Source organism: Coregonus clupeaformis, chromosome 28 (assembly GCF_020615455.1).
Source record: "Coregonus clupeaformis isolate EN_2021a chromosome 28, ASM2061545v1, whole genome shotgun sequence".
Classification (NCBI taxonomy): domain Eukaryota; kingdom Metazoa; phylum Chordata; class Actinopteri; order Salmoniformes; family Salmonidae; genus Coregonus; species Coregonus clupeaformis.
Window position 1 is genome coordinate 26237149 of NC_059219.1, and position 14728 is coordinate 26251876.

A 14728-nucleotide genomic window follows, 5' to 3' on the forward strand; every position below is an offset into this window, starting at 1 on the left:
CAGGCCATCCTCCAAAAGTCTTCGCCTCACTGTGCGTGCAGATGCACTCACAACTGCCTGCTGCCATTCCTGAGCAAGCTCTGCACTGGTGGTGCCCCGATCCCGCAGCTGAATCAACTTTAGGAGACGGTCCTGGCGCTTGCTGGACTTTCTTGGGCGCCCTGAAGCCTTCTTCACAACAATTGAACCTCTCTCCTTGAAGTTCTTGATGATCCGATAAATGGTTGATTTAGGTGCAATCTTACTAGCAGCAACATCCTTGCCTGTGAAGCCCTTTTTGTGCAAAGCAATGATGACGGCATGTGTTTCCTTGCAGGTAACCATGGTTAACAGAGGAAGAACAATGATTTCAAGCACCACCCTCCTTTTAAAGCTTCCAGTCTGTTATTCTAACTCAATCAGCATGACAGAGTGATCTCCAGCCTTGTCCTCGTAAACACTCTCACCTGTGTTAACAAGAGAATCACTGACATGATGGCAGCTGGTCCTTTTGTGGCAGGGCTGAAATGCAGTGGAAATGTTTTTTGGGGATTAAGTTCATTTTCATGGCAAAGAGGGACTTTGCAATTAATTGCAATTAATCTGATCACTCTTCATAACATTCTGGAGTATATGCAAATTGCCATCATACAAATTGAGGCAGCAGACTTTGTGAAAATTAATATTTGTGTCATTCTCAAAACTTTTGACCACGACTGTACATGATTCCATGTGTTATTTCATAGTTTTGATGTCTTAACTATTATTCTACAATGTAGAAAATAGTAAAAATAAAGAAAAATCCTTGAATGAGTAGATGTTCTGAAACTTTTGACCGGTAGTGTATATATACAAAAAGTTCACGAAATAACCTTTGTTGCACAATTAAAGGTTGATTCACTGCATTTCAAACAGTCAGGAATAATCTAATTATACCTAGGCTAAATATAAGCCTTCCACAACCATTAGACCCACTAATAATTTAATACAAATAGTTTAACTTGTTTTTTTGCAATAATCACTGATTTGACTTTCAAGTCTATGAAAATGTTAAAAGAAAAAAAAAAAATTAACCATGCACATCCACTAATAATGACCAACTTCTTGTAACAGGCATTATAGAAAACGAACACAGGTCTCATTAACAATCTCTCAAGCACAAGCCCACGTGCTAGTGAGTAGCCAGCTAATCTTTATATTTCAAGTCTAGCCAACTTGGATCTATTTGCTAGCTAACAAGGTAGAACAGTTGAACTGTTATAAATAGACCCTCCTGTTTATCTCCAACTGTTTGAACAACATAGCCTGTTCACCTTGTTTATACTGTATGTTGAAATCACGTGGCCTACCTGGATAAGATGGTTATTTCTCAGAATGAGAACGAGTTGGCAATTTTATTTTTAGTCATTTTAGCAGACGCTCTTATCCAGAGCGACTTCCAGTTAGTGAGTGGATACATTTTTTCATTCTGGTCCCCCCGTGGGAAACGAACCCACAACCCTGGCGTTGCAAGCGCCATGCTCTACCAACTGAGCTACACAGGGCCTATCTTTCTATGCTCATTGCACATTTATAAAACCCAGACTAGCCAGCTAGCACAGAAGGCTAAAATGCTGCTAGCGGTACCGCAAAGCCACAAGCGACAGAAACGGAGTATTCATTTTCCACAACATGTTCGTTGACACTCGATTTAGTAGAGTCTGCTCTGTTCTACATTTTAAAAACGGTATCGTTAGAAAGGCTAAGTTCTTCTCTATTACAGTAAAATAAAGTCAAAACTTTATTTTAACTTCATCATTATGTTAAACTACTTGTTTTCAGAGAGGAAGAAGTTATCTTTCATCTTTGTAGTGAGTGGCAGGGGGATGGGCTTGGTGTCTGTGTGCGAGTGGGAAGTTGCACTGTGCACACAGCACAGAAGGAGCGAAGGAGACGAGACCAAAAAAAACAAACAAAAAAATAAAAAACTAACCTCTTGCAATACAGGCATTCGGAACATCGCATTAAAACATTAATTTGATATATCGCCCAGCCCTAACAGACACTAGAACCAATAAAATGGCTTATTGTCTGGTATAGTGTTTGTGCCGCAGACCCTGAGGCGGAACCTACTTTGACGGAGTAGGCCAGGGAGATGGTGACGGCCAGGGGAAGACCCTCGGGGACGGCCACCACCAGCACGGTGACGCCGATGATGAAGAACTTGACGAAGAACTGGACGTAGATGGGCGTGCAGTCCTTGTGCCAGGGCAGGCCCTGCACCCAGAATGTGTCCACCACGAACAGCACCACCAGGATGATGACAGTGATGGCTGACATCACCAGGCCTAGAGAGGACACAATAGTGAGACTCATCATCCACAATATAAATCAACAGGGGTGTAATCATTACGGCGATTCTGTTGCAAATTTTTTTTGCAACAAACTTTTTACTCTCAACGGAAAATGTTTTGCAACCAAAACTAAAGTTTCTATTGGACAAATTAAGGTACGTCCCTCCCTGTTTTGTTCTGTTTGCTTCCGTTTGGTTCTTAAACGGTTTCAAAAGCAAAACGTAATGAATGCACCCCAGGTCTTCCTACTAGACTACAGAGTACTGACCAGAACCTCAGAGAGCGATACCGCAAGAGAGAGAGGGGAGAGAGAGCGAGACCGTAAGAGAGAGGGGGGGGAGAGAGAGAGCGAGACCGCAAGAGAGAGAGAGGGGGGAGAGAGAGCGAAACCGCAAGAGAGAGAGAGCGGGGGGAGAGAGAGCAAGACCGCAAGCGAGAGAGAGACCGCGAGAGAGACCGCGAGAGAGGGGGAGAGAGAGAGAGAGACCGCGAGAGAGAGGGGGAGAGAGAGAGAGACCGCAAGCGAGAGAGGGGGAGAGAGAGAGACCGCGAGAGAGAGCGAGACCACGAGAGAGAGGGGGAGAAAGAGAGCGAGACCGCGAGAGAGAGGGAGAGCGCAACACCGCAAGAGAGAGGGGGGAGGAGAGAGAGCGAAACCGCAAGTGAGAGAGGGGGGAGAGAGAGAGCGATACCGCAAGAGAGAGAGGGGGAGAGAGAGAGCGAGACCGCAAGAGAGAGGGGGAGAAAGAGAGCGAGACCGCGAGAGAGAGAGAGAGTGCGACACCGCAAGAGAGAGGGGGGAGAGAGAGAGACCGCGAGAGAGGGGGAGAGAGAGCGAGACCGCAAGAGAGAGAGAGCGAAACCGCAAGAGAGAGGGGGGAGAGAGAGCGAGACCGCAAGCGAGAGAGGGGGGAGAGAGAGAGAGAGACCGCGAGAGAGGGGGAAGAGAGAGAGAGACCGCGAGAGAGGGGGGCGAGAGATAGAGAGACCGCGAGAGAGAGAGGAGAGAGAGAGACCGCAAGCGAGAGAGGGGGGAGAGAGAGACCGCGAGAGAGAGCGAGACCACGAGAGAGAGGGGGAGAAAGAGAGCGAGACCGCGAGAGAGAGGGAGAGCGCAACACCGCAAGAGAGAGGGGGGAGGAGAGAGAGCGAAACCGCAAGTGAGAGAGGGGGGAGAGAGAGAGCGAGACCGCAAGAGAGAGAGAGGGGGGAGAGAGAGCAAGACCGCAAGCGAGAGAGGGAGGAGAGAGAGAGAGAGACCGCGAGAGAGGGGGAAGAGAGAGAGAGAGAGACCGCGAGAGAGGGGGGCGAGAGATAGAGACCGCGAGCGAGAGAGGAGAGAGAGAGACCGCAAGCGAGAGAGGGGGGAGAGAGCGAGAGACCGCAAGCGAGAGAGGGGGGAGAGAGCGAGACCGCAAGAGAGAGAGGGGAGAGAGAGAGCGAGACCGCAAGAGAGAGAGGGGAGAGAGAGAGAGAGACCGCAAGAGAGAGAGGGGGGAGAGAGAGAGAGACCGCGAGAGAGAGAGGGGGGAGAGCGAGAAAGACCGCAAGCGAGAGAGGGGGAGAGAGAGAGAGACTGCAAGCGCAGAGAGGGGGAGAGAGAGAGACCGCAAGCGAGAGAGAGGGGGAGAAAGAGAGCGAGACCGCGCGAGAGAGAGAGAGCGCACCACCACAACAGAGAGGGGGAAGGAGAGAGAGCAAGACCGCAAGTGAGAGAGGGGAGAGAGACCGCGAGAGCGAGAGAGAGACCGCAAGAGAGGGGAGAGAGAGACAAGAGAGAGGGGGAGAGAGAGCGAGACCAAGAGAGGGGGGGAGAGAGAGGCAAGACGAAGCGGGGAGAGAGAGCCGCAAGAGAGGAGAGAGAGCGAGAGGGGGAGAGAGAGCAGAGAGAGCGAGAGAGAGAGCGAGAGAGAGAGACCGCGAAGAGAGGGGGAGAGAGAGCGACGAGAGAGAGAGAGACCGCAAGAGAGAGGGGGAGAGAGAGCGAGCGCAGAGTGAGAGAGGGGAGAGAGAGCGAGACCGCAAGAGCGAGAGGGGAGAGAGAGAGACCGCAAGAGAGAGAGGGGAGAGGGGGAGAGAGAGAGAGAGAGACCGCAAGCAAGAGAGGGGGAGAGAGAGCACGCGAGAGAGAGGGGAGAGAGAGAGACAGAGAGAGAGAGCGACACCGCAGAGAGAGAGGGGAGAGAGAGAGAGACCGCAAGTGAGAGAGGGGGAGAGAGGAGACTCAGAGAAGAGACCGCAGCGAGAGGGGAGAGAGAGAGACCCGCGAGAGAGAGGGGAGAAAGAGACACGCGAGAGAGAGAGAGCGCACCACCACAACAGAGAGGGGGAAGGAGAGAGAGCAAGACCGCAAGTGAGAGAGGGGGGAGAGCGAGACCGCAAGAGAGAGAGGGGGGAGAGAGAGACCGCAAGAGAGAGGGGGGAGAGAGAGCGAGACCGCAAGAGAGAGAGGGGAGAGAGAGAGCGAGCAAGACCGAGAGAGCGGGGGGAGAGAGAGAGCGAGCAAGACCGAGAGAGCGGGGGGAGAGAGAGACCGCAAGAGAGGGGGGAGAGAGAGCGACCGCAAGAGAGAGAGGGGGGAGAGAGAGCGAGAGGGGGGGGGCGAGGGAGAGAGAGAGCGAGAGAGAGAGAGACCGCGAGAGAGAGAGGGGGAGAGAGAAAGACCGCGAGAGAGAGAGAGCGCGAGACCGCAAGAGAGAGGGGGGAGGAGAGAGAGCGAGACCGCAAGTGAGAGAGGGGGGAGAGAGAGAGCGAGACCGCAAGAGCGAGAGGGGGAGAGAGAGAGAGACCGCAAGAGAGAGAGGGGGGAGAGAGAGGGGGGAGAGAGAGAGAGAGACCGCAAGCAAGAGAGGGGGGAGAGAGAGAGCGACCGCGAGAGAGAGGGGGAGAAAGAGAGCGAGACCGCGAGAGAGAGAGCGCGACACCGCAAGAGAGAGGGGGGAGGAGAGAGAGCGAGACCGCAAGTGAGAGAGGGGGGAGAGAGAGAGCGAGACTGCAAGAGAGAGAGCGAGACCGCAAGAGAGAGAGGGGGGAGAGAGAGAGAGACCGCGAGAGAGGGGGGAGAGAGAGAGAGAGACCGCAAGCGAGAGAGGGGGGAGAGAGAGAGAGACCGCGAGAGAGAGGGGGAGAAAGAGAGCGAGACCGCGAGAGAGAGAGAGAGTGCGACACCGCAAGAGAGAGGGGGGAGAGAGAGAGACCGCAAGAGAGAGGGGGGAGAGAGAGAGACCGCAAGAGAGAGAGGGGGAGAGAGAGAGCGAGCAAGACCGAGAGAGCGGGGGGAGAGAGAGAGCGAGCAAGACCGAGAGAGACCGCAAGAGAGAGAGGGGGGCGAGAGAGAGAGAGAGACAAAGAGAGAGAGGGGGGCGAGAGAGAGACCGCGAGAGAGAGAGGGGGGAGAGAGAGAGAGAGAGAGACCGCAAGCGAGAGAGGGGGGAGAGGGAGAGAGACCGCGAGAGAGAGCGAGACCGCGAGAGAGAGGGGGAGAAAGAGAGCGAGACCGCGAGAGAGAGAGAGCGCGACACCGCAAGAGAGAGGGGTGAGGAGAGAGAGCGAGACCGCAAGTGAGAGAGGGGGAGAGAGAGAGCGAGACCGCAAGTGAGAGAGGGGGGAGAGAGAGAGAGAGACCGCGAGAGAGAGAGGGGGGAGAGAGAGAGAGACCGCGAGAGAGAGAGACAGCGAGAGAGAGGGGGAGAAAGAGAGCGAGACCGCGAGAGAGAGAGAGCGCGACACCGCACGAGAGAGGGGGGAGGAGAGAGAGCGAGACCGCAAGAGAGAGAGCGAGACCGCAAGAGAGAGAGAGAGAGGGGGGAGAGAGAGAGAGACCGCAAGAGAGAGAGGGGGGAGAGAGAGACCGCAAGAGAGAGGGGGGAGAGAGAGAGCGAGACCGCAAGAGAGAGGGGGGGAGAGAGAGAGAGCGAGCAAGACCGAGAGAGCGGGGGGAGAGAGAGAGCGAGCAAGACCGAGAGGGGGGAGAGAGAGAGCGAGACCGCAAGAGAGAGAGCGAGACCGCAAGAGAGAGAGAGGGGGGAGAGAGAGAGAGACCGCAAGAGAGAGGGGGAGAGAGAGACCGCAAGAGAGAGGGGGAGAGAGAGAGCGAGACCGCAAGAGAGAGAGGGGGAGAGAGAGAAAGCAGCAAGACCGAGAGAGCGGGGGAGAGAGAGAGAGCGAGCAAGACCGAGAGAGCGGGGGGAGAGAGAGAGCGAGCAAGACCGAGAGAGCGGGGGGAGAGAGAGAGACCGCAAGAGAGAGAGGGGGGAGAGAGAGAGCGAGACCGCAAGAGAGAGGGGGGGGAGAGAGAGAGAGACCGAGAGAGGGGGAGAGAGAGAGAGAGACCGAGAGAGGGGGGAGAGAGAGAGACCGCGAGAGAGGGGGGAGAGAGAGAGACCGCGAGAGAGGGGGGAGAGAGAGCGAGACCGCGAGAGAGAGGGGGGGAGAGAGAGAGGGGGAGAGGGAGCGAGACCGCGAGAGAGAGCGAGACCGCGAGAGAGAGGGGGAGAAAAAGAGCGAGACCGCGAGAGAGAGAGAGCGCGACACCGCAAGAGAGAGGGGGTGAGGAGAGAGAGCGAGACCGCAAGTGAGAGAGGGGGGAGAGAGAGCGAGACCGCAAGAGCGAGAGGGGGGAGAGAGAGAGAGACCGCGAGAGAGAGAGGGGGCGAGAGAGAGAGAGACCGCGAGAGAGAGGGGGGAGAGAGAGAGAGACCGCAAGAGAGAGAGCGAGACCGCAAGAGAGAGAGCGAGACCGCAAGAGAGAGAGAGGGGGAGAGAGAGAGAGACCGCAAGAGAGAGAGGGGGAGAGAGAGACCGCAAGAGAGAGGGGGGAGAGAGAGAGCGAGACCGCAAGAGAGAGAGGGAGAAGAGAGAGAGCGAGCAAGACCGAGAGAGCGGGGGGAGAGAGAGAGCGAGCAAGACCGAGAGGGGGGAGAGAGAGAGCGAGACCGCAAGAGAGAGGGGGGGGGAGAGAGAGAGCGAGACCGCAAGAGAGAGGGGGGAGAGAGAGAGAGACCGAGAGAGGGGGGAGAGAGAGAGAGAGACCGAGAGAGGGGGGAGAGAGAGAGAGAGACCGAGAGAGGGGGGAGAGAGAGCGAGACCGCGAGAGAGAGGGGGAGAGAGAGAGGGGGGAGAGAGAGCGAGACCGCGAGAGAGAGCGAGACCACGAGAGAGAGGGGGAGAAAAAGAGCGAGACCGCGAGAGAGAGAGAGCGCGACACCGCAAGAGAGAGGGGTGAGGAGAGAGAGCGAGACCGCAAGTGAGAGAGGGGGAGAGAGAGAGCGAGACCGCAAGAGCGAGAGGGGGGAGAGAGAGAGAGACCGCGAGAGAGAGAGGGGGAGAGAGAGAGAGAGACCGCGAGAGAGAGGGGGGAGAGAGAGAGAGACCGCAAGAGAGAGAGCGAGACCGCAAGAGAGAGAGAGGGGGGGGGAGAGAGAGAGAGACCGCAAGAGAGAGAGGGGGGAGAGAGAGAGCGAGACCGCAAGAGAGAGAGGGGGGAGAGAGAGAGAGCGAGCAAGACCGCAAGAGAGAGAGGGGGGAGAGAGAGAGAGCGAGCAAGACCGAGAGAGCGGGGGGAGAGAGAGAGCGAGCAAGACCGAGAGGGGGGAGAGAGAGAGACCGCAAGAGAGAGAGGGGGAGAGAGAGAGCGAGACCGCAAGAGAGAGGGGGAGAGAGAGACCGCGAGAGAGAGGGGGGAGAGAGAGAGAGACCGAGAGAGGGGGAGAGAGAGAGAGAGACCGAGAGACGGGGGGAGAGAGAGAGAGACCGAGAGACGGGGGGAGAGAGAGAGAGAGCGAGACCGCGAGAGAGAGTGGGGGAGAGAGCGAGAGGGGGGGAGAGAGAGAGGGGGAGAGAGAGCGAGACCGCGAGAGAGAGGGGGGAGAGAGAGCGCGACACCACGAGAGAGAGGGGGGAGAGAGAGAGAGCGAGACGGCAAGAGAGAGAGCGAGACGGCAAGAGAGAGAGCGAGACCACAAGAGAGCGCGAGACCACAAGAGAGCGAGGCGGGAGAGAGAGCAAGACAGCAAAAGAGAGTGAAAAAATAGAAGTACACTGACCGGCTTTGCCAATTTGGACTGCTAATTTGGTGAGCTTCCCCTGGAGAACGGACTTCTCCTTCTTCTCCTTCAAGTTGGATTTCCTCTTCTCCTCGGTGTCGACTTCGTCACTGTTGAGCGGCTGCATTTCCATGGCGGCTCCGTCCGCGGCTTTAGCTGAGGGGGAGAGAGGACGTTGACTTACATGTTGGACTGACTCAGAATGGAGGTACTCCTACTGCAGTTTCGATTACCAGCCCTTAAGGGTGAGAACGCTTCTGGTTTTCATTCTTTAGTTCTAATCAACTGGACTGTTTGGCAAGCCAATTAGCTGATCAATGAGCTACCAGTTAGGAAGGAAAACCAGCACTAGTAGAATAGCCTTGCCTTTCTGCCTACCTGGCTCATGTTCAGTAGGCACGAAGCGCAAACAAAGGTTTTGAAACAGGATTTACTATGGCCCATTGTAATTTTTCTATTTCAAAACATTCCCTGTTTCGTGCCTACTGACCACAAGCTGATTACCTTCTAATTCTTGCAAGTTCATTTAAAAAAGCAAGTCACTGCAAAACTGTTAAAGCAAATTTTTTTTTTAGAAATAGAAGCCTTGAGGGGGGCGGGGTTGAGATAAGCAAGTTGGAAAATCAATGGCAAGTAGCTACATCTCTCCAGTCCTTTAGTGTGATTCAATAAGGGGTGATTTTCAAAGAGACTTGAGAGGGTGCCATATTTTTTGCAAACGTTTTATTTGCAAACGTAGTGCTTTTGAAGGGAACTTGGGTTAAACGTCATTGCAATTATGAGTCCAGTCCAATGTAATTAGGCTTTGGTAGGAATCAGTTTGAAAAAAATTAATATGTATACACTCACTAACTGTAAGTCGCTCTGGATAAGAGCGTCTGCTAAATGACTAAAATGTAAATGTAAAATGAATCAAATTACCATATTCCCACTCAGAGAGCAGCAGCCCTGGGATCTGTGGAATCCACAGTGGCCAAACAGACACCACTTCAATTCCTCTAAAGGCCCCTTCCCTCCCTCCGTCTCTCCCTCCCGGGTTGGACAACACACCTTGACTCTTCTGACCAAGTAACCTAGAAGACGACGGCGGGCAGGCGTGCTAGGCAGGCCAGCAGGGCTGATCTCTAACCCATCTCTCCCAATGATAAAATCATTATCTCTGGCCCTGCCAGAGCTAGCACTGCAGGGGAGGATACCTGTGTCGGCTTCATCTCAGTCTCTCTCTCCCAACCCTGGACTGACTGAACAGTCGTTATAGAATCGCCAGTCAAGTCTATCCCCAGGCTCCTCCCTTGCTGATGCCAGGAGCCACACAGCCAGCGTGTACAGGATGGGTGCCATGATATTCCCGGGTGGTGTGTTCTGCATTTACACAGCCTGAACCCCAGACTGAGGGATTATTCTGGGGTGGTGTGTTCTGCATTTACACAGCCTGTAACCCCAGACTGAGGGATTATTCTGGGGTGGTGTGTTCTGCATTTACACAGCCTGTAACCCCAGACTGAGGGATTATTCTGGGGTGGTGTGTTCTGCATTTACACAGCCTGTAACCCCAGACTGAGGGATTATTCCGCTCCCTCCTGGCAGACAGAGAATCAAAGGACCGCCACCAGGACCTCAATTAGCAGGCTCAGGCTAGCTAACAGCATGGCTGCCGCTCTGTAGACACTGGGTGACTCAATGGAGTTTAGAAAGCTGGGTCTCATAGTCGTACAACAGCATGACACTGAACAGCTGACAAGGTCTGAGTACTATAGAATGAATGGTTCAGATTGGACACAGAAAGAAAGAAAAAAAAGAAAGAAAGAAGCTAAAAGGGCAAAAAGCAGATGCTCTTCCCCCAGGATGGTTACAGGGCTCCTCATAGCTGGATTCAACAGCACCTGTCGCTCAGTGCAGGAGAGAGACAAGGAAAAGAGAGGGAAAGAGAGAGAAACAGAGGGAGAATGGAGAGAGAGAAGGGAACATGCTGGCCTAGACAAGACAATGAATGGACCAGTCACCGGCACGCACGCTCTGACCCACAAGGCCACAGAGTAGCATGGGGAAACACAACCTGACACTGGTTAAGCTGCTACTACTACTGACACCAGGCTAAGCGACAGGTCAAGGTTAAACTAAAATCCAATACTGTTAAATGGGCTAAGGAGTTAGCATTAATATAGAGTGAAACAGATCAAGGTACAGTAGCAGCGCGCAACCAAGCCAAAAGGAAATGAAATGAACTCCGGTCTGTTAGACTCACCTTTCTTGCGGTTTTCGGCTGCTCCATCTTGCTCTGTGGATGGAAAGCAAAATCGAGAAGAACAGAGTCAGTCACCTATTGGGAAGCAATTTGCAAACGGCTGCAATTCTGACCACCAACTTAATATCAAAATCTCCCATTTTGATTTGATACCGTGAGAGACGGCAATAATTTTTATGAAGCCAAACAGATGAGTGCTGGGGTTGCATTATGACATGCAAATTGTAAATCAGCTCCTCCAGCCAACAGGTAATTTCTACCCATACCAAACAGGTCCACACACACGATAGAACTACAGCCAGCCGCTTTCATCATACACAAAACACACCGAAAGCCATAAACTACATAAATTGATCCACATCCTACTTTAGCATATTAACTTGATTCAAAACCTACACGTATGCACATATACACTATACATATAAAAGTATGTAGACACACCTTTAAATTAGTGGATTCTGATATTTCAGCCACACCCGTTGCTGACAAGTGTATAAAATCGAGCACACAGCCATGCAATCTCCATAGACAAACATTGGCAGTAGAATGGCCTTACTGAAGAGCTCAGTGACTTTCAACATGGAACAGTCATAGGATGCCACCTTTCCAACAAGTCAGTTCGTCAAATGTATGCCCGGTCAACTGTAAGTGCTGTTATTGTGAAGTGGAAACTTCTAGGAGTAACAACGGCTCAGCCCGTGAAGTGGTAGGCCACACAAGCTCACAGAACGGGACCGCCAAGTGCTGAAGCGTGTAAAAATCGTTTGTCCTCGGTTGCAACACTCACTACCGAATTCCAAACTGCCTCTGAAAGCAACGTCAACACAAGAACTGTTCGTCGGGAGCTTCATGAAATGGGTTCCCATGGCCGAGCAGCCGCACACAAGCCTAAGATCACCATGCGCAATGCCAAGCGTCAGCTGGAGTGGTGTAAAGTTTGCCGCCATTGGACTCTGGAGCAGTGGAAACGAGTTCTCTGGAGTGACAAGTCACGCTTCACCATCTGGCAGTCAAACAGACAAATCTGGGTTTGGTGGATTCCAGGAGAACGCCACCTGCTCCAATGCATAGTGCCAACTGTAAAGTTTGGTGGAAGACGGAATAATGGTCTGGGGCTGTTTTTCATGGTTCGGGCTAGGCCCCTTAGTTCCAGTGATGGAAAATCTTAATGCTACAGCATACAATGACAGAAGGCCCTTTTCTGTTTCAGCATGACAATACCCCCGTGCACGGTCCATACAGAAATGGTTTGTTGAGATCGGTGTTGAAGAACTTGACTGGCCTGCACAGAGCCCTGACCTCAACCCCATCAAACACCTTTGGGTTGAATTGGAACGCCGACTGCGGGCCTCACGAACGCTCTTTGTGGCTGAATGGAAGCAAGTCCCCACAACAATGTTCCGGAATCTAGTGGAAAGCCTTCCCAGAAGAGAGGAGGCTGTTATGGCAGCAAAGGGGGGAATAACTCCATATTAATGCCCATGATTTTGGAATGAGATGTTCAACCAGCAGGTGTCCACATACTTTTGGTCATGTAGTGTACACACACACACACACACACACACACACACACACACACAGCCTTGATTGAATAGAACTACAATTGCTCAACAAAGAATGCCAGAAAGCACTGCGCTATATGTACAATGAACACCTAACCTCATATACTGCATCGTGAGCTGCAAGCACTCAATACAAGGCTGTGGACTTCACAGGCTCAGCAGCATTGAACACGGCAGCAAGTGCTAAAGTAAAGCCTTGCCAACTATTCCCATTGAAGCAGCAGCTCTCCCAAAATAAGTTCCACCACAGCTGAGACCTGACCTGTGCTCAGCCCTTCCTCAGCTTAGCTCTCTAGTTCAAACATCCCTCACTCTCCTCTGTCAGCTCAGTGCCATCTGCTCTGCTGTGTGAGTGAGTAGTGGCACCACTGATTCTCTACCTGTCTGACTCCGCTTCCTCACACTTCTCTGCACATCAACTGCATCTATAGAAATTCAACAAAAGACTGTTGAGAGAAAAACTCCATTCTTTGTGCGACGGGCAAAGGCATAATAAAATAATTGTAAAAAGCGTGGGTAGAGAGAAAACTGTGGATGATGCTCTTGCGTGCTGTGAAACATGAATGGATTCCACCGCGCTCTCAAATGTCAACGTACTTCTCTTCTCCTTCTTCTCCTTCTTCTCCTTCTTCTTGGCCTCCTTCTCCTCCTCGTCATCCTCGTCATCCTCCGAGGCGCCCAGTAAAGCGAAGATTATTCCAGTTTGAGAGTTCTCACCCACGGCCGTGACCAGCATTTTGCCGGAGCCCTCCATGACGTGGGTGCCTGCAGAGGGAAAACAGATAAGGGGGGGGGTGAGGTAGCGCCGCCATAGACATACAACTGATGCTTACACTGTATAGGCCTCTGCCAGGGTTTTCCTTACTATTACTTAGGATAGGCCTTGTCTACATGGCTTTAGCTAACATTTTCCATTATAGTCTAATTCTATGGGGAGTGGGGATTGTGGGTGTTAGCAGTCCTGGATGCTGATTCCTGTGGTAAAGTGAGTAAACCTGGGGGATACAGATAAGTATGATGTTTGCGCCTGCCCGCAGATAGAGAGGAGAGGTAGGGTGAGGTAGGGCTAAAACGTCAGGCGCCTAGCTAATGCTACAGTGTAAATGCCAGGTGTTCCCCTGACTATTACTTAGCTAATGCTACAGTGTAAATGCCAGGTGTTCCCCTGACTATTACTTAGCTAATGCTACAGTGTAAATGCCAGGTGTTCCCCTGACTATTACTTAGCTAATGCTACAGTGTAAATGCCAGGTGTTCCCCTGACTATTACTTGGCTAATGCTACAGTGTAAATGCCAGGTGTTCCCCTGACTATTACTTGGCTAATGCTACAGACACCAACATTCCCGGCTTCATTTGTCTGCTATAAATTGGTACTGATAGTAAGGAATATTTGGGTGTTTCCAGTCCTGGGTCCGGATCGGGAGCCTGTGGTCATTGTGAGTAAATCTGACGGGAAAAACTGTAGGCCTATTTACAGCTAAATATGAAAAACTGTAGGCCTATTTTTACAGCTAAATATGAGAGCATACAAACGTAATAAAGTGTATCACGTTTTGGAATGACATTTCAAAAGCAGAGTCAAGCCTCAAATACTCGCCTTGGATGACAGCACAAACACATTCGCACACTCCCAGCTTTTAATCAAAAGCCAATTGTGAGCCTAAGTGAATTAATGGAAACATGAGCCCCACAACACAACAGTAGCTTTCTCCAGAATTTAATGCCCACAACTGACTGAGAAAGAACAGAGAGACAGTGAGAGAGAGACCGAGGGAGGAATAAGTGCATTAAGAGCTCCCCCATGCCTGTGTTAATTAGGCTGTATTTCTCTCTCAGAACAGAGGCAGGTGCTGGTCTGAGCTGGGTGGGAAGATGATGATGATGCAGACTAAATGCAGACAGGCTCTCTTGGAGGTGAGACCACAGAGGGCTGGGAGAGGCAAACAAGCACTTTTTAAATCCTCTCCTTGGGGATCTGACCAAGGAAGAGCTATTTTATTAAAGGATCAACTTGCTTTCATAAAATGGGATTAGGGACCAGACAAGCAATACCTTGGGACGGCAAAATAAAACAGGATTTAGAGGTCTATATATTTCACAGTGCTCAAGTAGTCCTGGACCTACACCATCAAGTCCACAGTCAGGGGTCGTATTAGAGTTCAGAAATCTGCATTTTCAAAACGCAGACCATCAAAAAATCTGTTTTATATTGAAAGTCAGTGTTTTTTTTGCTTTTTTGCCTTCACAGAAAATACATTAGCGCAACACATCAGGCAGAAAACAGCTTCATTTTTCATCAGACAAAAGAAGTGCAACACTATTTGGCTAGCACCCACACAAGTAAATTAGTTTACAACGAAAAAGCAAGGTATTTTTTTGCAAAAACGATGCATGGCATCATATTTCTAATGTTTATCATAGAATGAATGTAGCCAGCTACATTTCCTAATGTTTTTCTTGAAGTTAGTATTGCATTTTACCTGAGAAAAGTAGGCTACACCGAGAAAAGTACCAGAGAAAAGTAGCTACACATCAGTCAGAGAGCTGTCTGCTGATAGAAAGC

The 14728-nt window shown here is 51.6% G+C and overlaps 1 protein-coding gene across 6 annotated transcripts in view; it reads right to left on the reverse strand.

Moving 5' to 3' along the window:
- The window catches only part of LOC121543395 (plasma membrane calcium-transporting ATPase 1), a 53457-nt gene that overhangs the window by 19756 nt on the left and 18973 nt on the right, over positions 1–14728 (reverse strand). For 4 of the 6 annotated variants that reach the window (XM_041853220.2, XM_041853224.2, XM_041853221.2 and 1 more), the window contains exons 6-10: positions 12761–12928; positions 12544–12588; positions 10602–10634; positions 8357–8512; positions 2092–2306 (exon numbers count right to left, since the gene is read on the reverse strand). In XM_041853220.2, coding sequence (XP_041709154.1) covers positions 2092–2306; positions 8357–8512; positions 10602–10634; positions 12544–12588; positions 12761–12928 — 617 coding nt within the window. The remainder of the gene's footprint in view (positions 1–2091; positions 2307–8356; positions 8513–10601; positions 10635–12543; positions 12589–12760; positions 12929–14728) is intronic. The other 2 variants (XM_041853222.2, XM_041853225.2) reach the window with 1 other exon arrangement.